Below are 27,891 nucleotides of genomic sequence, written 5' to 3'. Positions count from 1 at the left end.
TACATACACTTGGGTGCAGCTCAGTGCACACAGGGAGGGTCGCCACACTTTCTAAACAGATGCTAAAACATGTGGTCCAGGAAATGATCTTTGTGCAGCTTTTGGGAGGTAGTATCCTGCGATCTTCCTGCCTCAGCCTCCCAAATACTGGGATGACAGGCATGTGCCAGCCTACTGCAATGCCCTGGCTGACTTTTGACAAATGTCCAATGTGTTCAATACTTATACCTATTTGATCAGATAATATATGAAAATAAGATTTCTTGTAGTATTTGGGGCATGTTGCCACCAACATTTTAATTTTGTTTTGAGACAGGGTCTTGCTCTGTTCTTGGCTGGCCTTAAACTTGCTGTGTAGCCTAGGCTGGCTCTGATACGATCCTCCTGTCTCAGCCTCCCAGAGTGCTGGGCCTTCTTTGGATTTTTTTCTAGTAGTGTTTGAGGAAACAGGCGTGCCAGCACATGACTTTTCAAGCCAAATTTTGCCTGAGAAGTCTGGTGACCCAAAGCATGGTGTAACATTCTGGAAGGCAGATGATCCATCAAGAGATCTCTGTGCTTAAGTCAGACACAGCTCATTTTGGGCCTCTAATCTCCCACACCACTGCCAGGAGGTCACAGGAAACAGTTTTGTGCAGTTCTGCTTTAGCACCTACAAACCATACTCACTAGGCAAAAGCGAGGCAGAAAACCATGAGCACAGATATAGCAGAGGAGGACTATCTCTGCTCACTGTGCCTCTGAAATCAACTGAAGACAAAAAGAAAACAAGAGGAAAGAGCTGCATTCTGTGGAAGCAGGGATGCTCTTCAACAGCAAACCCCAACAGTGACGTGGGGGGCAAATGGTAAACCAGGGTGCGGGAGGCCCAGGTGACTGGGCGGCACTGGTATTTATCTCTTTGTTTCTGATTCTTGGGTATGCAGTTGGCCGAGACTTTATGGTTTTCTTCTAGGTTTTATCTAACGCTGTAAAAAAAAAAAAAAAAGTTTGGAGCCAAGAGGGCTGGCAAGCAAAATACGAGCCCATCAGTGCCACTGTGACCAGAATTCCCCAGGGACCACCGCCACCTCAGTGCAGCGTGGATTGATGGAGGGAGGGGACAGTGGCCTGGGCTGAAGATGAGAGGTCTGGATGTCTCAGTGCTTCTGAATAGCTTGGTCCTGAAGCCATGGCTGAGAATGAGAAGGGAGAGGGAGGCATGGGGTCTCCTCTGCCCGCCCCTTTCCCTCATCTTCTTGGTCAGCTTATTAGATGCCAAGACTGCTCTTTGGCTGAGAAACCTCACATACTTCCCTCCGGGTAACATCTGAATTTCTGAAATAGTATTTGTCAGTGATGTTTCTAACCTGGGCATATCACCAATATGTTACCAGCTTTAAAAAATTCACTTTTGATTTTTGTTCTCTAAGTATTTATCTACGGTGGACCTTTAAATTATAAACTCAATTCCTTCCGGAGGCCTGGCTGTAACTCAGGTTGTCAGCTGAAGGCTCAGGCTCCTCTACACGGCTTCCAAGTCTCTCTCCTGCACACGGCCAGATCTCAGTGTCCTCAGACACTGGCCCAGGTGCTCAGTGAACCCCACACAGGAAAGGATGTTGTGATGCTCTTTCCAGAACTCCTTAAGGGTTAAATCTGTATCTGAGACCATCTGGAAGCACAAGTAGCCAGCATTTGGGGTCATAACTCAAGACCCTGCTTGTAAGTTAAAACTAAAATTCTGGTCATAATCAAAGTTGTTTGTAGGTCAGGCTGGTTATAACTCGAGAGTCCACTTTATTAGGGTTCAAATTCCTTCCTCCATCTTCTCACTGGGGATTGTACCCAGAAACTTTGCACTGAGCTATATCCTTACCCCTTTATTTTTTGAGACAAGATCTTGATAAGTGGCTGGGTTGCCCAGGCTGGGCTAGAAGTCATGATCTTCCTGCCTCAGCCTCCGGAGTTCTGGGATTATAGGCTTGCACCACCACACCTGGGTAGGGTTTAAATTTCTATGAAGAGTTCTGAGAATCTTTTTTTTTTTTTTTTTTTTTTTTTGTCTTTTTGTGGTATTTATCGGTACCAGGGATCGAACTCATGACTGCCTGCTTGCAAGGCAGGCGCTTATGCCACTGAGCTAAACCCCCAGCCCCCAAATAATGGAAACCTTTTTTAAAAAATGTCTTTTTCCTCTTTATCGGTACCAGGGATCAAACTCACAACTGCCTGCTTGTAAGGCAGGCGCTTATGCCGCTGAGCTAAATCCCCAGCCCCCCGAGTTCTGAGAATCTTGAGATTTTTTTTCCTAGATGTATACCTATATATTCTTGTCTTTGTTCACAGTCGTATCCATTTCATTTAAAAACTTACCTTGTGTTACTCTCTATTTTGTTGTGAAATTGTTTTTTCATAAACTAAGAGAATTAATTTTTTTTTTTTTTTTTGTAATTCCCAATCAGCTTCTTCGGTCTGTACTTTGGGGTTTAGAAACCATGGCACAAGCAGGGCTACACCGCTGTAACTCCTCATTCACCAGCAGGTGGCGCCATTCACCAGTTTATGTCCACCCTTGGGTGGACAGAGGCGCCTGTGGTTAATCCTAGTTCTGCTTAGAGAACCCTCAGCACAGGAGCTCTGGATGTGGAAGGCCGGTGACAGGTTGCTCCCAGGGAGTTTAAAACAGCATCCGCACTAGCGGGGCACCTACCCGAAGACGTCCCCAGCTTCTGATGGAAGCTGGCTGAACGGGTGCTGTGCTCCTGGGCACTGCTGCACTTTTATCTTCTGAGTTCTCAGTATTTCACTCACCTCGGATTGTGCTTTCGCTTCCTGAAGGAGAGTTCGGATGGTAGATTTCGACCCCACGGACTCTAAAACGGCCTGCAGTCTCTGCTGGTCCCCCGCTGAGACGAGAAGCTGATCCAAACTACACAACACACATACATTTGGAGAATACTGAAGAAAACCCCAGCTTCTCCTTCATAGATTTGATGCAGTCTCTTTCTATCAGATGACAGGTATTTTCTGATTTTGTTTTCTTTCAGTCCTAACTCCCACTCTAGACTAACTGAAGGGCCACACAGCTGTGCAGGACAACGCGGGAGCTTCACTGAGCCTACATTCAACACAGGCTCAAGGGAACCCTTCACACGGCGGCTGAAGTCTCCCGCTTACCCCTGGCCACTCTGGGCCGCCCAGGCCTCCCTCCCCGGCCTCTACACCCCCACCTCCACCCCCCACTTGCTGGGGCTTCAGTGCCACGTCCTGTAGGACGCGCTGCTCCGGGCAACATTTCAGCATAGTCAGCAGACAGCAGTGGAATTTATCCAGCGCAATCCGAACACAGTCTGTGGTTTGGTTCATAGGGTGGTTCAATGTTAAGGTCTTACTTTTTGACAAATGGACCGTGGTTCTTATAGATGTCACCTTCGGGAAGAACTAGGCACATGGGAATTCTTTGTATTTCCTTTGTAACTTTTCACCTAAAACTGTTCCAAAACAAAGTGAATATGCTTAAATAAAAGAAGGAGCAGATACTTACCTAACTGACCAGCTTTTCCCGGAAGGCAGATCCTGGACGGGTGCACTGCCTTCGCTGGCTGGACTGGGCGCTGCAGGCTCACTGGCTGGGAGGGCTCCTGCCAGGGGGCCACTGCAGGACCTCCTGGGGACAATCTCCAGCTGGGTTTTGAAGATGACAGCAGTGGGCCCTGCAGGGTACTCCTCACCCCCACAGAGCTTGTCCAGGTCAGGCATGCTCAGCGCTCTGAGTTCCTGCAGCTTGGAGCGGGACACAGGTGAGGGCTGTGTGTGGCGTACCGAGGATTTGCTCTTCCTGATGGGGGACGGTGGGGTCACTGTTGGGGTGGGAATTCCCAAAGGAACTAGTAATTTCTTTTGGTTCGAATCAGGACCCTTGCTGATAGTCTCAGGTGGATTCTGCCGAGAAACGACCAGCGTTGTGCTGGATGGGGACTTGGTCATTTGAAGGGCACTGGCTTCACTCTGGCTTTCACTGCAGGAGCTCAAGCTACGTCTCAGTGACCTTGCTGTGCTGTCACTGGTGTGACAGAGACTCCCGGAAGTGATGCTTCCGGAAGACCGTCTGCCGATGGGAGGCTTGGTGCTCACAGACAAAAATGCGGACACCCCGGCCTTAGCTGTGGGCCGGTCAGAATTGGCCAGGTTCTCAAAGGACTTGATCCTTTGCTTCACAGAAAAGAATGAGGTAGATTCGAGGGGCCAGTTCTGCTCACAGTAGTAGTGCCGTCTGGTGACTCTGACTTTGTCCGTGAGGCAGCCTGTCTCCTGGACTGAGACAGCGTTTGTTTCACCTGTTGTTTGGAGGTTCCTTGACGTTTCCAGCAAAGGCTTTACACTGTACACGCCCTGTCCATTAGTCAGTCCTGAAATGCCCCCTTTGGATGCCTTTGCCTCCACAGGGTGACCACTGCTCTTCACAGGGACCTGGCTGTCCCGAGGAGAGCGACCCGGGCTGTGTGGGGCATGACCGTCCCGTCCGAAGTGGCTTGAGAACTGGGCTGGCATGGAGTAGGTCCTGGTGGCCGGCCGCGGTGTGAAGTACGCAGTGTCCTCCCCTGGAGGGTCCGCTAGGGTCCTATTGCTGGGCACTGCCAGGGAGTCTGACACCTGGATTGGTCCTCCCTGGGCGGAAGCTGCTTTCTTAGCCGTCAGTTGAGGGGAGGAAGAGGAAGCCAGTTTGGCTACACAGAATGATCGCTGAGTTTCCTGCTCCGCGGGAGAGGCAGATGTGATTGAGGATGCATAATTTGGGGCCAGTTCCACTGACTGGTGGGATCTGATTTCACTCTTCTCCTGACAGTGGCTCTGGACCAAGGGCCCTCCCTGTCTGTCACTTGCAGCTGGCTTGTCACCACATGCATTCTTTGGCATTCTTTCAGAAGAAACCTCAACTGTTTTCGGCTGGTTTGTTCTTTCTGGGGGCTCACTGGCAAGTTTTCTGCCTCCTTTTTCACCATTCCCCCTAGCATGGACTTCTGATGCCAGGTCCATTTGGCTGGACATGTGCTGCTCTCCCTGTCTGATCCCTGCTGAGGACACACTGTGCCCTGAGACTATGGGGCTCACAGGCCCAGAGCCAGCATTGGCTCCCCGAGGAGGTCGGGGGACAGCGGAACAGCCTCGGCTGGCTGCTGAGTAGACGGCCGCGTGGAACCTGCTACACGCGCCTGGCTCAGGAAGAGTCTTGGGGGAGGTCAGGGGTGAAGGGCCCGATCGGAGGCTCGTGTCTGATGCTGAGGACTTCAGCGAGCCGGAGGCAGCCAGTGGGGGCTTGCTCTCTAGCATGTTCTGGGGAGGCTTGGAGGTGTCTGAGGTGTTTCTGTCAGACTCCTCGTGGTCAGCTATGTGGAACCGGGGTGCCACTCCCTTAGCAAGTGTCCTGTGTGAGCTCTGGGGTGAAACTAAGGCCTTCCTGTGATCTGCCCCAGCGGCCTTAGCGGAGTTCGAGGGAGGAACCTCACAGCCAACTTTGGTTTTACTTTTGATGCTGAGTCTCTTTAGCTTAGGGCCACACCTGGCTTTCTGACAGTTACTCAAAAGTGCTTCCATTGAACCTTTTTTAGATGAGTCCTTATTCTCAAGACTGTCTTTTAGTGGGGGAGGGCTACTGGGCGTAGCAACCCCCTTTTTGTGGCTTGAGCTCAACACCTGGATTTTAGAGTCAGGACTCCTGACTGGTGGCATAGAGGATTCCTTCTCAGTTTTGTTCTGCATATGGGTACTGTGGTTATTCTTGTTTATTTCTTTAAACCAGCCCACAATGGGCTTCCTGGAGATCAATTTTGGTTTCTGTAACAAGTCATCCAAGTCTTGACTTTCAGAGATACGCAGATTTGCCAGAACCGACTCTCCATTCGTAGGGACATCTGTGCTGCAGGAGTCCGTGTTTTCCGTTGCAGTGGCATTTGTTTCTTGTTTACTTGGGCCTTTGTCATCCAGCAGGTTATGTTCCAAGCCATTCATCATGTTGGGGGAGCTGAGCGTGGCTGGTGGGTTGTGACAGTGCCTGGTGGCTTTCGAAGGCTGGCTGCTGTCCATGGCCAAGCTAGCACTGGGGACTCCCACGGTTTCTCCTGCACACAAGGACCTGTGGTTCTGTGAAACACTTCCACCCACAGGAGTTTCCTGCTCCTGAGAGCTTATATCCAGGAGTGAGGGTGGCTGGGGAGAGTTGGGGACAGAAGTGCAGGAGGAGGCTCTTGGCAAGGAGGAGGCTTTCTCAGAGGGGCTGTCCACGGACTCACTCCGGGCATTGTGCTGTAATGGCAGAACTTTGGCTACAGCAGGGCAGGGCATGGTCTGGGCAGGATGATGGCTATTTGGTGAGGGTGGACTGGGGTGACCATTTGTGGAACAAATTTCAATTTGTTCTTCCTCAGACTCTGTGGTGTCTTCCTTGTGAGAAGACCCATATGGATGAGGAGGTGACCAACTGGCTTTGGAAGAAGCTTGTGCGGCTTCAGTGAGTGACTCGGGGTCAGAAGATGAGTCCTCTGCATCGCCATACATGGATGAGAGGGATGGCTCTGTGCTGTCACCCAGACCTGACAGGGAGATACTGTCATCATGAAAACTGCTAAAATTTCTAGAGTAGCTGCTCAGAAAGCTTTTGTTCACAGTAAAATGTTTGTCAGGGTGAATGGAATCCCAGACTGAAGATTGGGAGGCCCATGGCGGAGCCGCAGGTGGACCAGCAGCCAACGCCCTCTTTGGGGAGGGCGTCTGGTCGCCTGTGACTGGCTGGACAAGGTGAGTACTGCCATCTGCAGCTCCTGCCAGTGGCCAGCTCTGACAACTCCCCTCATGACCTCCGCAGCCACCCTTCTGGGGAGACTGGAGCCTGGCTGCAGAAGCCTCGGACTCCTTGATGAAGCTGTCGATGTCTGTCACGGGGCTCCCTGTGCTCCCAGACGTGCAGCAGTGCCCCGAGATGCCATCACACGTGTCTTTGAGCCTGTCAATGGACACTGGTGGGGAGGGGCTTGCAGACAGGGAATCCTGGTCCTGCTGGGAACTGTGTGGGGTGTCGACTCTGGTCACTTCAGAGGCCTGCCTGTGGTCCCCAGGGGCTCCTTGACACCCCTCCTGGGAGGTGTGGGGGTCTCGTGGCAGGACAGTGCTGGCCGGAGTGGCTCCTTCAGTCCCTGGCCCCAAGCCTCTGGGGGCAGCCACTTTCACGGTGTCGTGGGATAGGTGGGCTCCTGGTGCAGCCTGGGTCTTGCTGAGGTCAGGAGGAGCCACTGCTGTCCCCACAGGGGATTCGTGGCACCTGTGGGGCAGCCTCACCGCAGATCCGCCCTGGGACTCGGGCTCGGGGGCCCTGGGTGAGGGGGGCTGGCTGGGACCCTCAGGCTGGCTGGCTTGCCCTGGGTCTGTGGAGACCTCGCTGGGGTGATGATAAGTGGTTCCCTTCTTTTCTGGGGAGGGGAGGAGGGCCGGGGAGCTGTCCAGTCCTGTGTGGAGAACACACAAAAGGTGGAGTGGTAGGAGAGAAAACAGGAGGCTCTCCATGTCTGCAGACTACAATCGACCCAGTATTTTTCTTTGTCAGGAAGACATTCCACGGCCTGCATGTGGGCCTTCCTGTCTTTCTGTTTTTGTCTCTCAAATTACAGAGCACTCACATTTAACAAACACCACCCTGCTTTACTGGCCCTAAAATAACTCCGACTAGCTGGCAGGAGGAGCGCATGAGCCTGCCTGCTCCTCGAGCTGGGTTTTAGGGGTGGGGGCTGCCGGAAACTCTGTGCTTCTTGGGTGTCTCTGCACAATCTGCTCTCGAGCAGCAGGAGCCACCGCAGGAGGAGCAAGGTTGCTGCTGTCTGTGATTCCCTGGGTTTGGCACGGACGCAGGTGGTCTTGTCTCACCCAACCCCGAGTGGGTGGGTTAGCCGGAAGGGTGTAAAGCGGTTTAAGCTTGGAATTTAGGAGGCTCCAGGAGAGGAGACCGACAACGGGCGCTACAGATGGGATCTACATCTACACGGAGCTTAGCTCTGTGCTGATGAGGCTCGGAGGAGCAGAGCTGCAAGGCCAGGTTATTCTAGGGAGCCTCATGGGGTCCTGGGGACTTGCGGGGAGGGGAGAAGGTTACAGTGCTGAGGAAGAAGAAGACAACAAGAGAATGGACGTAGTGAGAGCAGCAGCACAGGAGCTGAGGTGGCAGGGCAAGGGGACACTGGGAGTGGAGTCACACGTGGCCCTGCATCCTCCCGGGCTCAGCTGTCTTCTAGTTGCACGTAGCACCGCAAAGTTCAGCACATGAAAGCTCTTGGTTGAGAAGAGCTCTCTACCCCAACTGCTACATTCACCCCACATCTCTCACATAAAACGGTGCAGTCACTGCCTGTGCTTTCCCCCTGAGGAGCCTCTGTGAAAAGTTTCTAGCTAATTGGCAGGACCAGCACTGCAGTCTCTCTGCAGGCACGATCAGCGTCGTGCTGTTTTCCTCCTGGCACTGTAAGGATGGCCCTGTGACGGACAGTGTTAGGAGGATGAGGGATGGAGTCACTGAGGGCTTAAGCAACACATCCAGGGTCACAGTTCACAGGCCGAGCCAGGAGTCACCCCAGGAAGCTGGGTCTGCAGCCCCTGCTCTGGCTAAGCCCTGGCTCTGGGGCCTCCGGCCATGTAAGGGGGGGAAGATCATCAAGATGCCCATGGGGAGGGCACGGGACCTCCTGGCCCACCGTGGGGGCCAGGGGCACCTGCCTAAGCCAGGTGCTCCCCTCTGCACATCCTCTCTAAACTCCTTGAGGGTAACGTTCTCGCTTCTGCTGACCCTAAACGCAGGGGGAAGCAGCAGCAGACAAAAGAGTCTTAACGATTATTTTTCAGTTTCAGATTTACTCACCAAACACATCTTAACAGGCAATTTTTGCCAGCTATTTGAATTATTGCAAAATATGTATCATCAAAGGATTTTGAGGGAGATGAAATTAAATGGAAGCAGCCTTTGTGCTCCCTTTCAGAATAATAGTTCCTTTCAGAAGCAGAAATGGCCAATAAGCACATGAAAAAATGCTCAACATCTCTAGCCATTCGAGAAATGCAAATTGAAACAACACTGAGATTCATCTTACTCCGGAAATCATGGCTATCATCAAGGAAACAACCAATACCGAATGCTGGCAGGGCTTTGGGGGTGAAAAAGGAAGCCTTTTCCATTGCTGATGGGACCGTAAACTGGTACAACCACTATGGAAATCTGTATGGAGGTTTCTCTGAAAAATTAAAACTAGAAATTTCATTTGACCCAACAACGTTCCTCCTAGTATCTTCCCAAAAGACTTTAAAACACTGTATGTTTGTAGGAACACAATTAATTGCTAAATCTTAGAAACAGCTTATATGTCCATCAACAGATGAATGGGTAAAAAAATGTGGTATTTACACACAGTGGAGTACCACTTCACCACGAAGCAGGAGTAACTGAAGCCATTTATGGGAGAATGGACTTACACTGAGACCATGGCCTTAAGTGAAGTAAATCGGCACAGGAGCTTAAATATCACACGGTTTCTCTTATATGAGAAGTCCAATATATAAATAAAAGGCAGACAATAGGAAAAAGTTATTATGATCCAGCATGGACAAAGTGTCTAAAAATATGCGTTGACTCAGTATAATTGTCTTACGTGTTTTATCTGATTTTTGGCCTGTTAGTTTGGTGGTCACACTTGGTAGTAAACTTTATATAAACTTATAAACAAATGAATATGATTCTGGCCAAAAAAAAGGAGGCGGGGTAAAGAGGAAAGGAAAAAGATGAACTGAGATGTATTAGGTTCAATGCAATTTTTGGAATCGTACTTCAAACGTGCTGATAAAATAAACAATTTTAAAATGCTTCATTTGGAAACCCCTGAATGTCCCACAGTGGGTGCATGCTCATACGGGGGTGAGGCCTGGCCACCTGGACGCAGGGTACTCGGGAGTGGAAGGTGGGTGGGTGAGCATCAGGGAAAACAGTCCCCGGTCTCTCTCTTTTTAGAGAAACACTGTAGGACAGCATTGTGGGGTTTTTTTTGCTTTCTAGTCCTGGAGATTGAATCCAGGGGTGTCCTATTCCTGGGCTACATGCCTCAGCCCTTTTTAAATTTTAAGACAGAGTCTTGCTAAATTCCCAAGCTGTGTTTCAATTTATGACTCTCCTGCCTCAGCCTCCTGGGCAGCTGGGATTAGTACGCCATGGTGCTTGGGTTATTTGAGAGCCATTATGCATACTCCTATCTGCACAACAGGATGAAAAGGCTACATACCAAAACACTGGTTTCTCTGGGGTCGAGGTGGTTTTTATGCTAACTTTCCATGTTTCCTCTCCACTTCTGCTTGCTGAGTATTTACAGGAGACATGGATGCCTTACATAACACTCATTTAAAATTTTAGTGACATTACAAAAAAAATTTTAGTGATAAATAAGGGGTCTGCTTTCCCCTCACTGCCCCAGGGCTTTCTCACAGCAGCTCTGACAGCTTCACAAAGGTGCCCTCGCCTCCTCCTGGGTCTCAGAGCCACCACAGCAGAGCCGACCTCACGGCCGCACGGCTGGGGCCCGCACCACCTCCACCTCTTTCTAAGCTTTCTGTGAGCAGGTACCTGCATCCCTTCCTCCTTAGGGAAATCACCAGCACATCCTGTAGGTCTTACTGAGGGCACGGGATGCATTAGCACCACGAGGGCTGCACAGGAGACCTCCCGGACTCCTCCCAAACCACCTGACAAGAGGCGACATGAGGGCCTTGTCAGGGTCACCTCCTTTACGTATTAGGAGCTTGATTTGAGCCTGGCCAGCCTGTATGTGGTCCCAGGTTCTTCATTATGACTTTTGGGAAATTAAAAGTGTCTACGTTTTTTTTTAAAGGTAAGATGTTCTTTCATGTATCACTGATATGTTTTGGGATTTTCCCAAAGCAAAATTGGTATGTGTGGAAGAATATGCTTCCTGTAGTACAGTTATTTATAATAAAACCAGAAGAAGGGCTGAGCCTAGCAGACAGGTTCCCAGCGGGGCCAGCGGGTCCCCCTAGAATATTTAATACAAGGGATCAAAGACTTCAGATACACCCCTCTAGCCCTAGAGGGCGCCAATGTGTCACAACTCAGCAAGCCTTGGCAGAGGCCCTTACATTTAAGGATTAAACAGTGACAGGCTGGGCATAGTGACATACACCTGTGATCCTGGCTACTCAGAAGCCTGAGGCAAGAGGATCTCACATTCAGGGTCAGCCTGGGCAACTCAGACTCGTCTCAAAACAAATGAAAAAGTTCTGCGGTAGAGTGTGCCTGCCTGGCATGTGCAAGGCTCTGCATTTGACCCCAAGCACCAAAACTATCTCCCACCCCAAACCAAAGTACAATGCCTCAGTTCTCCTCTCCTCCAACACCAAGTCAAACGCGGCTTCTAATAGAGCTTCTGGGGTTGGCCGGCCTCGAAGCGTTAGTTTGAAGGTAGACACAGGGCTGCCTCCACCTACCTTCTCCTTGCTGTGATAAAACCTCTCTACGTTAACACACTTTGTAATAAAGCCAAACTGCCTGACAACGTCTGCTAAGTGAGTGAACGTGAACACGAAGCCAGCACGGAAACCATAGTAACAGCCTCATCATGGATGGAGGGACAAAGAACCAGAGACCACAGAACACATCAGGACCTTGTATTTTTCCTACGAGCGCCCATCTGAGTGTGGGGTGGGTATACTGAATGAAAAAAAAAGGATTTTTTTCCTTCGGTTCTTGGGATTGAACCAGAAGTACTCTATCAGTGAGGTACAATCAGAGCCTTAAAATTTTGTTTTAGATAAGTGACCCTGGCTGTCTTTGAACTTGCAACCCCCCTGCCTCAGCCTCCCACTGCTGACTCCTGAGAATACAGCATCACTGCATCTGGCTACCAAATTTTTAACTTCGAGGGCATCTGTAACAATGGAGTCAAGCCACCTCATCTCTCTATACCGCCCACCTGCTAACCAATCAGAAAGCAGCTAGGCGGCCAGCACCCCACTGGCCAGTATACAGCCGCTAACAAAGGTGCTCCTGGCCAAGGTGGACATTTAGAATACTAATTTTAAATCTGCACAAACAAGGCAGTGAAGTCACTTAATCAGCTCGACTTTAAAAGTAAGATGCTGGACGGCCACATCAATACTGACACGATTTCTGCCTCCGCGACCAGGTCCCCTCTCTCCATCTCCCAACAATGCCGTGCCCGTGATGTCACATGAGGACTGAGGAGTGGCAAATCTTCCCGTTTTGTCCTGTGCCTCCTCTGTGTCACTCATGGGTAAAGAGTATCGCGGAATGGAAGAGGACGCGAGCCTGCAACCAGAGCTCTGATTCAGGCGCCACGATCCGGTCAAGTGTTAAGTGAGGCAGCATTTAAAGGTCACCGACTTGTATCTGAGGTTTTTTTCCCCTCCTCAAAATGATCCCGTGTTAGCACTTTCCTCGGAGGCCCTGCCTTCCTCTCTTTAAACTGAAATGATAAAGTCGTTTACCAGTCTCGGGTTGCGGTCCCTGCTCTGGTGCAGCTTCGGACAGGTTCTCTGTGAGGCGTCCAGTGTCCGTGTGGGACAGAGCTCTGGGTGTCCCGCAGTCCGTGGGGACACGTCCGTCCCCAGGGGCCAGCTTTCCCAGAGGTTCCTGGCATGGTGATAACCAGAAGTCGCTGTTAATAGTGTCTAGGTTTTCTGCATCTTAAGACACTATCATCTACCAAGGAGAGCTGGCTGGGAAAAGCTGAAAGAGCCCTGGCCCAGGAGCCAGAAGATTAGGACTCTGGAAATGAAATGGCCTTGTCACTGAGCCTCAGTTTGCATAGCTTTAAAATGGGCAGAAGATGTGCCCAGTGTTAGAGTTTAAATAAAATATAAATAAATGAGAATAGCTATAAAAATAGCATATTAGACAGATGGAAATTACTATTGTAATACTGAACACAAATATCGAAGACCTAGAATCAGTTCCTTAGTTTGGTAGTCAGGGAGAAGATGAATCTAGATAGATGAAGCTAACATCTAACATTTCAAAATTTTCCTTAGGCCAAGTGTCAATTACTTTATCTTCCTTCTCTTATCTAATACTCATCACAAAGTTTAAACAAAAACTTACACATTGATTTGAAATTTATCCACTGAGTTGGTGAGTCACGAAGTGGCCCACAGGTAGCAGCGGGGTGAGAGGGGAAAGGCGTAATGTGTCCTTCAGGAACTTACAAAAAAGTCATTTCAGAAAATACCTCTTACTGGCTGAGCGACTTCCTTAGGGTTTACCTCAGTTAATTTTCTGTTTGTTGGTAACAGGGCAGCTGCAGAGTTTTAGATCACTGCAGAGGTCATGTTTGCCCTGCACTGTGAGCAGATTAACTGGTGCTGAACTACACACTTTCCAATGCTTAATTTTATACATTTTACCTCAATAAAATAGATAAAAGCAATAGAAAACAACCCACTTATCAAAAAAGAAAGCTTTTTTTTTCTGTATTCAGCGTCCAATATTTGAGGATATGTTATAGCAATACATTCTATTTTCTTTTTTATATATAAATAAAATCAAATTTTGGCAATAAGATTTTTATGAGAAAATTCAGTCCTTTTGTATAAAAACTTTAAGTGCTGCTCAAAAGTTGTCATAGAGGCTATAAAATCAAAATTGCAGAAGTTCTTATTTTTAATAGCTTATAAGTTATTATAAATAGAATCCTGATTGTGCCCTATATAGTTATCCAAAACTTGATGATGATACTTTGTAAGTAGGAATGTACCCGTTGGTTGACCACTACATTATAAAACCCCCATTGGCTGGGGGTAGAATGTGAGTTTTGAGGAAGGGAAAAAAAGATGTGTATTTCTATTTGTTTTTGAAAAAAAGATTGAAAAAAGATTTCTTATCTAGCTTTTATAACTTTTCCCTCTGGGTCTATTCACACATATGTGTAGACAAACCACCTGAACGTCTTCATACACGTGGTCCTGCAAGTCATCTCGGAACCTGTGCTCAGACAGAGATTATTTATCTTGAGGAGACTATAAACAACCCTAGTTTCTCTTACTCTCTCCTTGCTAACTTGGAGAGAGTAAACTTGGAATAAAAAGGATAATTAGGTGACGCTAACATACTTGCAAGCAAGTAGCAACAGGAAGTTAACGTGCGTGGACACGGCATTGTGAGTTTCTAGGCCACAGCATCCCCCTTACTTCACAAGACACGACAAGGGTCTGCAGAGCCGTGATTCTACAGAATCGCTGCACGGATTTGGGAAAATTAAAGATCACTCATAACCTCACCAGCAGGCAAGAATCACTGTGGACATCTGGGTGTCACCCGGCGTTACCAGCTGACTGAGACAGTGCCACCCCATTTACAGTCCAGTGAAAAACAAGGCTCACGAGACTCAATACTCTGCGCCAAGGGCCACTTGACTAGTGCCAACCAGCCCGTGAGCAGCTGGCACCAGGCCGGGGCTTTACTTCTCCCATTACACACTGCTTCCCCTTTGCCAACCGCTGGTCCAGGGCACAGGGAAGGGGGCGCCTGTATCTTTGGCTGAATGCTCTTATGCCTAACAACCTGCCAGTATGTAACAGGCTCCCATTCTCTGGATCGCCAATGGAAGGTAATTCCTGATGCCCATCCTTCTTGGGAGAGGAGCCTGTGCTTGAGGACAGACCCTGCGTTCACTTGCAGTGTTCACTGAGACTCAAGGTTAGGATGGGGGAGTCACTCACCTCTGCAGTGCCCCCTGGTGGCGGACCAGTGATAATCTCGCTGAAGAGAGTGGCTTGGATCTTCAAGTCCTGACCACTCGGCCCATCAGTTCTGCTGGACAAGGCTGCTGTCTCCGCCGTGGGCCTCTTGCAGTGGGGGGTGACCTTGGCCACTGGTTTGTGCCTGGACCCGAGGTCTTCACTCTTCTGCTTGGGAGAAATGGGGTTCTCTGTGTTCACCACACCCTGGATGTCCGCAGGGACTTTGTATTCCAATTTGGGTGAACTCTTTGATCCCGAGAGTTCCTTTCTTCCCAGGCCTCCAGGGCTACGCTTGGGGGCTTGGCTGGATCCCTGGGAAGGAGCAGGCGCCACGCCCTCCGGCACACTGTCCTCCAAGTTCAGCGAGCTGCCCAGGAGCGGCACCGAACAGGCTTTGCTGACCAGCGTTTTCTGGGGCAGCTCCTCTTGCTTGTTGATGTCCACAGCCTTGGGAGAGATCGTGGAGCCAGGCCTGGCATCGTTCTCTGTCAGGGGCCTGCTGGGATCCGGAATGGCTCTTGAGAGAGAAATGCAGTCCCTTTCTCCGTCGAACTCTTCCTCATCACTGGCATCGTTGGCATCGTAGCAGCCCACCTTCCTCTGGCGGAGGAGGGGGTTCCTGAGGGCCTGTGGGCTTCCAGGGAGACTGGCTTGTCTGGTAACTGTCACCTGCTTGTGGAAGAGGCCAGAGGTCCGCTGGCTTCCGAGAGCCACGAGGCTGTTGGCCCGGGGTTTTCCTGGCTCCCTGTGAGCTGGGAGTGGAGGGACAATAAGACAAATCAGATAAACTGAGTAGTGAATGCATCTGGCCTGGCCTTATAATTTAACCCCATCATTACATGCCAAGTATTTCCACATTCACAGATGCCAGGCATGCAACTTCTGGCCACTGGATGCTTAAATAATATGGTGCCTGGGATCTGCATAGGGTGGGCAGCAAGCCTCAAACTTCCTTTTTCCTGTGGCTGCTCCTGGGTGACCTCAGTGGCATGCTGTTTTCAACCTGCATGATGTCTCACATACTGCTGGGTCTGACCTACATGCTGCTGCGGAGCACTCCTCCCTGGACGGATGGGACCAGTGACGCCTCCCACACCCCTGACCCTTCTCAGAACCCAAGGTCCCTCCTTCATCAGAAGCAGGGGGCTTGAGTAATAGGCCTATTATGTGGGGAGGATGCAAGCTTTCTACTTCTCAAAGCAGAAGGTGTCAATTCCCAGCCAAGGAAGGGAGAATGCACAGGCTGCTCTGCAAACTCTTGACATCCTGCGGCTCAGTGAAAAATCACACAGGCGCACACCTTGACGTGCGCTGTCAGAGGACGCAGCAGGCTCAGCGGTGGCTCTAGATGCGTCAGAACTGTCACTGCCCTCCGAAGAGCGGGGCCTTGCCTTGTCTTCCCTTTCCATTTCTCCTCCCTCCCTTCCTTTCTTTCCTTCCACTCCTCTGCCTTTATCTTTTTCTTTTCTTTGATGTGGCGCTGATGAACGGAACCCGAGGCTTTGGGAAGGTTACACAAGGGCCCTGTCCCCGAGCTACAGCCCTTCTCACTCAGCCATTAGAAACCCTGTCAGCAGAAGTCCTGTGGCTCACATCACGTTATCACCTCATCATGAGTAGATAATCAGGGACAGTGAAAAGCAGAACAAAGCAAAAACCACCTTATGATAAAGCTATCTCTCATTAACTTTAAAGCTTTCACTGCCTTCAAAAAGAATTAAGTTAGATCATTGGTTGTTCTAGAAATTCAAAGTAGAACACTGAAATTTCATCTCACTCCAGAAAGAATGGCTGTCCTCAAGAAATCAACCAATAACAAAGGCAGGCGGGGCTGTGGGAAAAAAGAAACCCTCCTCCATTATTGTTGGGAGTGCAGACTGGTGCAACCACTGTGGAAATCAGTGTGGAGATTTCTCAAAAAACTAGGGTTGGAGGTCCATCAATCCAGCTATTCCCCTTCTGGGTATCTTCCTAGAAGAACTGAAAACATCATACCACAGTGACTTATGTGCACCCATGTTTATAGCAGCACAATTTGTAATAGCTAAATCTTGGAAGCAACCCAAATGCCCATCAACTCTGAGTGGAAAACTGGAAGAGTAAATAAGATCCAAAAGGTGTAAGAGGTATTGTGAAAGTGAAAGTGAAACAAACTGTTCAAAAGGAAAGGATGATCAAAACTAGGATGGGGAAGGCAGAAGGGAAAAGTGTATACAGTACATATATGTACACACATGCAAGACAGATAACTATACTACTAATCTCTGCTCATCAAAAAGAATGATTTGTGCTTTCACTGTATGAGCATTTTTTTCATGCCTATATCTTGTAATCTGAACAACTACTTTGAAGACACCAATGTGCAATATATTAAGCATTGTCAATCTATTACTTTGTTCCAAAATTCTGCATCATCATTGTTATTTTTTTCATTTTAAAATTGAGAAAGAGAGAGAGAGAAGGAAGGAAGGAAGGAAGTTAGGACCCAGGGAGGGACGGGACCTGGAATTTGCCCTAGATTCTCTAACATAGAGGGCTGCATGTTGCCCACCGTGATCTGATGAAATCTGAGCCTGCATGCTGCAAATGGCATGTAAGAGCAATGAATGCAGGTTTGCACCTTCCCCTGGGAACACCCCTGCTCACTGCATTCACAGTGGCCGCATCTCCCAAGACTAAACCCTGCTTCCTGCCAGTGAAGAAAGATGGCATCTACTCGGCCAGAGGTGTGGCTCCCAGTCCTTTTGCTGCAGTGCCAGGAGTGTTAAAGTACCCAGTGGGGAGCTGCTTGCTGGCAGGCCATGCCTAGGCGGGGGGTCCCTGCTTACTGGAGGCTCCCGGAGTCAGGCTGTGGTCCTCGGACGCGGACGCGCTGCAGCCACTTCCAGGGTGATCCTCGTCCTCGGAGCCGGCTGCCATGAAGTCTGACAGGGAGCCCTGGGCATCGTGGGCAAAGTACTGGGAGAACTCGGAATCAGCAATCAAGGATTCCTGTTGGGGAAGCAAATGCTGGACGTCTCCGCTTTTCTTGGAAGAGGTACAGAGGCAGAGTTTGAAACGGTAATTACTTCCCATCTTTCCAAGAACACTTTGTTCTAATCCATGGACACTGAAAATAGCCTGGATAGTAAACACCCATCTCCATTTACTTTAGGATGGCTAAATGGACAATTAATGAATAAAAAGGTGACTGCTGCTGCCAGACCCTGATTTTAGAGATTTTTGGGGGGGCCGCGTTTTTGGCAATGATCAGCAAAGCTGAGGCAGCGCATTATCAACCATCCCAGAAAAAGCATTGGGAGAAGGAGTTGGAAAATAGAATAAAATTCCAAGTCAAATGGCCTACCAAACTGATGAAAGCAAAGAACAGGAGTCTGACTCCTACGCCCTGATCTAGCAGGATTTAGGAATTCCCAAAAAAGTAAGGCCTGATTTATTATGGAATAATTTAAAAAGCTGCTTTTCAAACCACAGGGTTTTTTTTGTGTGTGTGTGCATTACTCTTTTCTGAATGAATATTTAATAAGAGAAATACATTTGGGTATTTGTTCTCAAATTAGCATGGTTGCTATTTCCTATATGAAGTGGCATAAAGGGCTCATGGACAGAAATATGCACTGAGCAGGCACCACTTGACTTCCAGGCTCCCAAGATCGCATGGCTGAGCTGAGCTGGGTAGCAGCAGTGTCTTAACTCACCTTTTTGGCAAGAGAGGGACTCTTCAAGGGGGTACCTGTAGGGAGAAGATCCATCGTATTGTCAAAATGAAGAGCTAAAAGCACAAGCAGGATCATGTACTTAGCCAGGAAGGCATGCAGAAGCCAAACATATTAAACCAAACCTCCCTTTGCTTGAGGGGTGCTAATGAGTTGGAAGCATAGGCAGAGCTGCCTTTGTCATCCACCTGGTTCCCAGCCCCATCCCATCCCACTCCGAAGACCGCTCATGCCCCAAGCTCTGCCTCTGACGCTCCCACCTCAGTGATGTCCTCAGACGGAAGTAATTCCTTCTGAATTTCCAAAGTATTTGATATACCCTCACCTCCATTTCCATAAGATAATTTAATGATGAGTGCTTATGTCTCATCTTTCTTCCTCAACTGTTTAACAATTTATAGAGCAGAGATACAGACTGCTCTGACCCATGGGCTGGGCACTGTACTGCTGTCTGGTAAGTGTCGGGTGGTTTTACTGAATGGATGGGACAAATGAACACCATCCAGAAGACCAGGAAAGAACTGGGGCAAAGCTTAGATATGTTTCAGTTTTTGAAGGAAGGCTGAAAAGTGCAGCATTTAGACTTTCATTTATATGCCATGATCAAAAGAGATTTAGTGCATGAGGATCGTGGCTTAATAAAATCCTTTCTAGCTGCATAAGTGGAGACGTAGGGATTAGCAATGTGCAGCTTTTAGGCAGAGCGGGATAATAAATAGTTGCATAATAGCCTATTATGGCTGAGTCCACTTTAAATATATTAATTATGGATGCAAATAATCAGGGCTTTTCATGGTTGCCAAAAAATCCTATGCCTTCCCTTTCCTCTGATAACCAGTAACTTATACTGCAGTTCCTTTTCCTCTGGGACATCAGTCAGGACACCAGCAAAATCTCAAGCTCAGAAATGTGTGTGGAAACCTTTAGGTTTCCATCACAGGAAACAGAAGATTTAACACTCAACGTCATGTTTTAATTTCCGATGGAACTTCTTTAATTCCAATCCTTCCCTATCTAAACTTTTATACATAAGGGGAAAATCACAAATTCAGCTGCCTCTATTACCCCCTCTGCACTGACGTTTTTCAATTCACATAAATCTCAGGCTTTTGGATGGAGAATACTCTACCTACCGAATTACTCATATTTTGGTATCATTTCACTTTTTATCTATCTATAGCATCTTAGATGAATCGTGCATAAATACACGAAATGCTCTTAGCTCACTGGCAAATTATTTGAAAGTGATGTAAGAAGCATGCATGATTAGATCTTTAATGAAGTACATTAAATAACTGTGGAAATCAAAAGTAGCAACCAAGGGAAAGCACAGACTCTGTCTGACAGCTACTTTCACCAACCCTGATAATTACAATGAATCCAATTGGGTTCCACCCGGAGTGCCCCATGGGTGAACTTAATGAGAAACTCTACTGAATGTTGAATGAAAATGTGCAATTACAGTACCTAAGCCAGGAGAAGAATTGGCCTCTTTGCTCTCTTGGTAAGTGCTGCGTGCTATCACTTCATCCATTTCCTGCTCGGAAACCTGATTTTCAGCAGAGCGCACAAATTAGATGGCTTTATTTATTTATTTTCCCCCCAAGAAAGGCAGCTAAGACTACAGTCAGAGGTGAGTGCAGATAAATAGGCGAACCGCAAGATGAAAGATTAGGACCATCCTCTTGGCGATAACTCAGGCCATGTAAGTAATAGGGAGGTTAATGGATGGCTCAGATCACACACACGCAAGACCATCAACTGATCCAAATTCATTAAGCAAAGCATTCAGGGGCTCTCATCACCCATGACACGGTTGGTATCTGCCTCTCAATAGTGTACTCACTTCTCATTTTTTTAATGGTACTGGGGATGGAAGTCAGGGTCTCACATAGGCTAGGCATGTGCTTTACCACTGAGCCACTTCCCTAGCCCCTAATGTTTTTAAAAAATTAAACTTTAAAGTGGTATTAAACCTATAAAAAAGTCCCACAAAAATACAAACGAAACAAAAAAAAAAAAAAAAAAAAGAAAGAAAAAACAGCAACAAAACCAAAAACCAAACAAAAATACCAAACAAACAAAAACATGCCAAGAGTACTATAAAAATAACATACTCCTCACCAGAATATTTTCTTTTCTTTTGCGGTACTGGAGAGTAAAAGCAGTACTTTCTCAGTGAATTCCACCGCAACACTTTTTATTTCATCAATCAACCCACCGTAGTACTGGAGACTGAACTGAAGGCCTTCCCTCTGAGCCACCTCCTTAGCCCGTTTTAAAATGTTTTCTTTATTATTTTGGGACAAGCAAGTTCCTAAGTCACTATATTGCCCAGATTGAGCTTGAATTTTGTGATTCAAGTTCCTAAGTCACTATATTGCCCAGATTGAGCTTGAATTTTGTGATTCTCAGCTTCTTAAGGAGATAGGGCTATAGTCAAGAGCTAACACAAAAGATTTACCAACTTTTTTTTTTTTTTCTTTTTCCTTTTTATCAGTCAGTACCAGGGATCAAACTCACGACTGCCTGCTTTAAAGGCAGGCGCTTATGCCGCTGAGCTAAATCCCCAGCCCCAGATTTACCAGCTTTTAACATCTTGCTACATATACACGCATGCCTTCTCTATGTGCTTGTGTGTATAAACATAAACACATATACACATATACACACTTACTTTACCATAACTCTTTGCTGGACCATTTGCAAATCACGATCTTTCACCTGGAAATATTTTAGGACATACCTCCTACCAACACCACTTTCTCAAATAGCCATGTTACTATTATCCGCTTCAGAAAATTTATCACTGATGACTGTTCAGCATATTTTATATTGATTTAACCAATTGTTTTTTTTTTTTTTTAGTCTTTTTCCTTTTTATCGGTACCAGGGATCGAACTCACGACTGCTTGCTTGCAAGGCAGGCGCTTATGCTGCTGAGCTAAATCCCCAGCCCTAACCAATTGTTCTAATGCTACCTTACTTTTAGGAGTGGTACTCAAAGTGTGTGTGCAGGCAGCGATCAGTTCATAGAAAGTTTGACCCCAGTCTGTGATAAAGCCTTTTCTTCAGAAAGCAAATCAGCAAGCAGTTTCCTTCATCAGCAAAGTCCTGCAAGGGTGAAGATGCTCACTGACCTAAAGGGAGCTTCTAGCAGTGCAGTGGATTTCCATTCTGGTATGAGCGCATCTTGTTTTGGACAGTGGACCATCATGGACTAACTTTTTTGCATAGTAATGCTTTAAAGAAAAATTGCTTTTGGCAATCCAGAATGCAATCCAGAATTTAGCTGTCACATCTCTTTTATCTCTGTTAAACTCAAACAGTTCTGAGGCTTTGTCTTTTATGATACTGATACTTTGGAAGCAATCCAGGCCAAGATGAACCCTCCATCACAATCTGCCTGATAATTTCCTCATGCTAGCAATCAGATCATATATTTTTTTCTTTTCTTTTTTGGTAGAGAAACTACAAAAACTAGGTTGCTTGTTCATGCATATAGAGGCACTCAAAGACAACATGTGTCATAACTGGTGATGATATCTTTGATCTCTTGGTTAAGATGGGACTTGCCAGTTTTCTCCATGGGATTTTCCAAGGTCATTAGTAATAATCTATGAGGTTATAGTTGAGACAGTGTAAAAATCCTGCTGCCTCAAGATACTTTTATCTCATGCCTTTACCTCCATGATGATTCTTGCCTGAATCAATTATTACTATGAAAGTTTTATTTTATTTTAGTACCGGGGATTGAACTCACAACCATGCGCTTGCAAGGCAGGTGTTTATGCCACTGAGCTAAATCCCCGGCCCTACTATGAAAATTTTAAAACAGCAGTCTGTTAACTCATTTATTCCTTCTACATTGATTAGTATCTATACTGATTAGCAGATTGATAGAAGATCTTTTCCTATTAGTTGTTATCCTTAACTATCATTATTTATGAAAAAGTTTTTTAAAAAATCTGACATATACTGAATATGGCACTATTTCAAAAGATAACTGGAAAACTTATGGATTTTCTTTTTTAATGGTACTATTTTAAACTTACAATGGTAATTTTGCACTAAAATAATATTTAGTTCAAATAATATTTGGATAAGCATAATGATTTACCTTAATAATACATATTTCTATTTTGGACTCAACATTACTTTTTTTTTTTGGCCTTTCTCATTTTTGTCAGTACCAGGGATCGAACTCAAGACTGCCTGCTTGAAGGCAGGCACTTATGCCGCTGAGCTAAATCCCCAGCCCCAACATTACTTTGTTTTTTTGGTATGGGGTATTGAACTCATGATCTCGCACTTGCCAAGCAAGCACTTTCACCACTGAGCTATGTGCTCGGCCCTCAACATTACATTTTAACTTAACAAATAAATCAAAATTATATCCTGACCTTCAAGGAAAGTAGGCTTCACAGGAAATAAACTATGCACACATACATGTACATAGCCATAAATACTCACATATGCACGCCTCCACAAAGCAAAGAGTGATTTTGTACAAAACAGCCAGGAAAAATATCAGCTTAAACAGTGCCTGCTATTTTCCCTGATACTAGACTTTCAATATTTGTAATTGTTTTTCTGAGTGGGTGAAAAAAGGGACTCCTATTACTTTCTCCTACTTAACAGAGCGAGAAGCTGCTTTCCAAGCAGCTCCAAGTCTCAGCCTGTCTAGACCCGAAGGGTTTGAATATCCCAATCGGGCAGCCGCTGCCCCAGACATTAAGAAAAACAGAAGAAATGAAAATCCTTGCGGTATTTCTTTTGGAACTACACAAAAACTGATGGAGCACAAACACTGAGTATCAAGATGAACGCCTGGCATGGAATGCTGAGACAAATGGTATAAAAATACATTAAACATAAAATGGAATCTTGACCGAAAGAAAAATACAGTATGATGTTACTACTAAGAACACCATGTTTACCTAAGAAGAAACCTGAAATCTGGGCAAATACTGAAATGAAGTTTTGCTGGACACATTTCCAGCACCATCACGGAAGCCCATCTGGTTGTGGCTAAAAACACGAAGCAAGTTGTGTGTTCAGGGTCTCGGACCACCTGCCCATCAGGGCCGTGCTCTGCGCCAAGAAGTGTCATTTTGATTCCTGACTGTATTGGCAAATAGAGAGAAGCTTTGGGGCTGAGATGGAGGGGACTCAAGCAAATCACGACCCCTTTTACGCTGGGAAGGACTTTGAAGTCAGACACGCCTCGAGGCCAGTGACCGCAGACCACTGAAAACTTAATTTTCTCTAATGCCGCCGGGGGAGGTATCAGGGCAGCCGCAGCTTACTGGACCACTCCTGAGGCAGGGGGCGGCGGGAAGTGTGGGCGACAGAAGCCAAGTAAGTGCAGGTCCTCAGGAAGGACAGAGACAGAGAGAGACAAAGTTGAACAGATTTTTAAAAGAGAAGACATCACATGTATAGAATGGAAAGAAGAATGGAAAAAACAGAAAGCAGGCATAGGCTTTATGTGAGAGATTTTTACTTTTTACCTTTTTTTTGGTACCAAGAATTGAACTCATGACCTTGCAGTTGCCAGACAGGTACTTATGCTGCTGAGCTATATCCCTAACCCCTATTAAAACATTTTTAATGCAAGACTTTTCTGAGATAAAACAACTTGGAAAAAGTACTGCAGTTGCCTTTGACTCAGCCTAAGGACGATGTCTGTCCAAACACTGTTGTTGCCATCAAATCCCAGATCAAGGCGCAGACTCCAGGCTGCGGTGCACCTATCCATCGGGGGAGGGCCAGTATAACCAAGCAAACTGTCTCAGGGTCCCAGAGTGATGCTGCCGAGGCATCTCTGACATGGCACGTGGGGGCATGCACAGGGCTCTTGGCACAGACTGTTAGTTGTCTCAATAATTTAGTGTATTTTCATTTATTGTATTTGGATGACATCAACTCCTAAATCTAAACTCAATTGCTATTTTTATTAAGACCAAGATGTAATTTTTTAAAAAGGGTCTTTCCATGTAGTTCAGGCTGGACTTTAACTCACTAAAACCCTTACTTGGCCTCAAACTTGTGGCGATCCTCCTGTGTTAGCTTCCTGAGTGCTGGGATTACAGGTATGTGCCACCATGCCCAGCTTAATCTTATTTTTTTCCCCACTTTTTGTTTGCTTTTCGAAACAGGGTCTCATTATATAGTTCAGGCTGGCCATGAACTCACTACGTAGTCCAAGATGACCTGGAACTCAGAGATCCTCCTGCCTCAGCATCCCAGGATTCCAGCCATGTGACACCACACCCAGCCATTCTGGCAGATTTGTACCTGCCCAAAACATACTTTAAACGTCTCCCTTCCCTTATCTCCTTAGTTGACTGCATATAAGTACAGCAGCCTGAGACCATCTTAATAACTATTTTAGTTGTGAAGAGGAAAAGGTTCAAATTTGTTAAATATGAACAAATGGTGATAACATTAGGGATAAAGTAAATTTAAGAATGTTGTTATAGGGCTGAGGATTTAGCTCAGTGGCATAAGCACCTGCCTGGCAAGTGTGAAGTCGTGAGTTCGATCCCGGTACCAAAAACAAACAAAAAAAGAATGTCAAGGACTCAAAACAATGACAAAAAACCCTGGTAAAATATCCTGTGATTAACTCCTAAAAACTGAAAGCAGCTCTACAAGTGTGCGGCCAAATGAGGCCAGTGATTCATGGATTATGAATGATTATTCCCACAAGCTCATTATGGATCGACAGTGCGATAATAATGTTGGGAAAAAACCCATGTGGGTTGTGGGGCTTTTAACTGCAGAAGGATTCTGCTCAGGAGGATGACAGCCTGGACAGAGGAGGGATCACTCTTCAGTCTGGGTCCCTTCTTTTATCTCGTGATGGTACTGTCCTCATACTGTGCCAACATGGCCATGAGGGGATGGGAATTTGATGCAAGGTATTGGCTTTGTCTACAAATAAAACATGTTCCCAAATCTTTATACCCCCTAGAATCTCTGTGGGTTCAGACCTTCAGACTAGACTGTAAGCTTCCTAGTTGAGATGCACCCAAATTCATCCAGGGAGCTCTGCCATGGCAACATTCCCTGGCACTTAGTGGAAGCCCGATGAATATCTGGATAATGAATTTGATCTGGGGTAACTACCTCTGAGCTACTAGCATCAGACTTGAAGATTCTTTGCTCTGCCCTGCTGAATAAAAACTTAAAACTTGTAAGTAAGCAAAGGTCATTTAATGCTTCAACAGAAGACCACATGAGCATCCTCACAGTGGGGAATGGGGTTGAGCTACAGTGATTTGTATGTCTTACTGGGTCCAAGTCACATGTAGGATTCCTATGAGGTCATCCACATGTGACCTACCAAGAAAGGATCCCGTTTTCAGACTATTCTTTAGCAGAACAAGCAAAACCAGTATCAGACAATGTGGATGTGAGCCCAGCAGGGGAGAATTTCAGTACGTATTTAGGCTGTGTAAGTAGATTTGAGAACATTTGTGCAAGCAGCTAGTGGAGAAGATACTAATGTGAATTTAACAAGTTATATCCATCGGACAGAAAAACGGAATCCTCCACAAAATTAAAAAAATGTAATAGATAACTTCCTTGGTGTGGTTTGAAATGCTTGGGTTTTTTCTTGACCAACTTCGATGGAAGCAAAGTCTACAAAGTAATATCTACAAATAAGCAATTGGTTTGGAAAGCCAGATTTCTCCTTATGTTTACTTAAATAGCATGAAACAGTAATTTGGTAACTTTTTGACCTGACAAACAATATTAAGAAAGCAACTTTTCTCCTCAAATCTGAAGACATTCACTTTTCCTTGAAAAATGTCATTGTAGAAATCCTATAGGAATGCAAAGACAGCCACTAGTTCACGTGAATTGTGTATTACACAAGTTTAAGTTGAATTCCAAATAGTCATCTTTCTGATCATTGTAAGAACTCACTTTTATACTATTTCAATCTTGTCATATTCTCATTTCTTACTTAAATAAAGTTAAAAATTCAGACTCTGCTTTGAAAATTACTTTGCATTAAACTTAAAGATGAGAGAATTTCCAACATATAGATAAACAAGAGATGCTGGTTACAACATTTTTTTCTTAGCTTAATCTGAAAAGGTCATACAGATCATGAAGCATAACACACTCAGATTTTCTTGGTGTAGATACCCACAGAGTTCAAGTATCTTACCAGCAAACAGCCAGTAGGGGTTACTCAGAATTTAGAATTCTCACTTTATATTACATCAAATTTTATTTTATAAGTTTTTTCCCCCTCTTTTTTAGACTCTGAATTTTGTTACATTGCCCTGACTGGCCTCAAATTTCTGGGCTCAAGAGATCCTTCTGCTTCAGCCTCTCAAACAATTGAGGCTGTAGGAATGAGTTACAGAGTCTGTCCCACTACCCCAAATTTAAAGTCACCAAGAACATTGTCCAGGGGGCTGGGGATTTAGCTCAGCGGAATAAGCGCCTGCCTTACAAGTAGGCAGCTGTGAGTTCGATCCCTGGTACCAATAAAAAGGTAAAAAAGACAGCTGAGATAAAAATTTACTGCCCACATGTATCAGCACAGGCTCACATTCCATTCCACCCTCAGTGACCTGTCTGGTCCTCCGACTGTGGACCACTGATGCTGGACAGACACAACCAGGCCATCTTCCCGAAGCAGGATGGGCAGAACTACTTCACCTTAGGGTTGGGGTGGCGGCCAATGACCAGGCGGACAGGTCCCGGAGGGCATTTGCTCAGGATGGAGTGCACTTTGCTAAGAGCAGCATGACGGACATTGACGGAGTTCACTTCTAGGATTTGGTCTCCGCGGCTGGGGAGGGCGACACAATTGACACTCTGTGTAATAGCCTTTTAAAAGCGAAGAAAGCTTTCCTTATGTGGGAGATTTTAAATACAAACTCTTTTGGGAATACTTTAAAACAGCAAATGACATCCTTTCATGACCTAGGAAAAAGCAACTCATGCATCTGAACACACTGGGTTTTGAACTGGCGAAATCTTTTATCTGTATCAACTGACACTTAGAAGTAAATAAAATGGTTAATAGGAGCAACCATGAAAGCTACCATTTCTTGAGCACATACTGTATGCCAGGCCTCTGTATCAAACAATGTAATAATGCTTCTAATAGGAATAACTATTTCCCTGTTATGCAGCAGGGGCCATGGACTCAGACAGGTCACCTGGATGCCACACAGTACTGAACTAATTCAAGTCTGTCTGACTCGATCATCACGTGACAACCCCTCGACCACCACCAGTTTCTTCCTTCTTCTGACCATCTTGAAATGATTATTGTAATATAATTTAAGGAGGAAATATCTGAAAGCTCAAAGGTTACCCAAGAATTTGTAAAAACCTTTCACATTTGAACAAATGAGAAATTGGGGAC

At 46.3% G+C, this 27,891-nt stretch overlaps 1 protein-coding gene across 6 annotated transcripts in view; it reads right to left on the bottom strand.

Annotated features, from left to right (window-relative positions):
• Pdzd2 (PDZ domain containing 2) overlaps positions 1-27,891 on the bottom strand; it is a 370,241-nt gene that overhangs the window by 15,139 nt on the left and 327,211 nt on the right. For all 6 annotated transcript variants that reach the window (XM_063258033.1, XM_063258030.1, XM_063258032.1 and 3 more), the window contains 8 exons: positions 27,177-27,309; positions 19,959-20,040; positions 18,474-18,508; positions 17,604-17,766; positions 14,755-15,527; positions 12,526-12,670; positions 3,527-7,481; positions 2,794-2,911 (listed from right to left, as the gene is read on the bottom strand). In XM_063258033.1, the coding sequence (XP_063114103.1) occupies positions 2,794-2,911; positions 3,527-7,481; positions 12,526-12,670; positions 14,755-15,527; positions 17,604-17,766; positions 18,474-18,508; positions 19,959-20,040; positions 27,177-27,309 (5,404 nt within the window). The remainder of the gene's footprint in view (positions 1-2,793; positions 2,912-3,526; positions 7,482-12,525; positions 12,671-14,754; positions 15,528-17,603; positions 17,767-18,473; positions 18,509-19,958; positions 20,041-27,176; positions 27,310-27,891) is intronic.

This window comes from Cavia porcellus, unplaced genomic scaffold, assembly GCF_034190915.1.
Source record: "Cavia porcellus strain 051 isolate PalLab524CR breed Dunkin Hartley unplaced genomic scaffold, mCavPor4.1 scaffold_11, whole genome shotgun sequence".
NCBI lineage: Eukaryota > Metazoa > Chordata > Mammalia > Rodentia > Caviidae > Cavia > Cavia porcellus.
The sequence above is the reverse complement of the archived record's forward strand: the minus strand, read 5'-3'. Positions and strand labels throughout refer to the sequence as shown.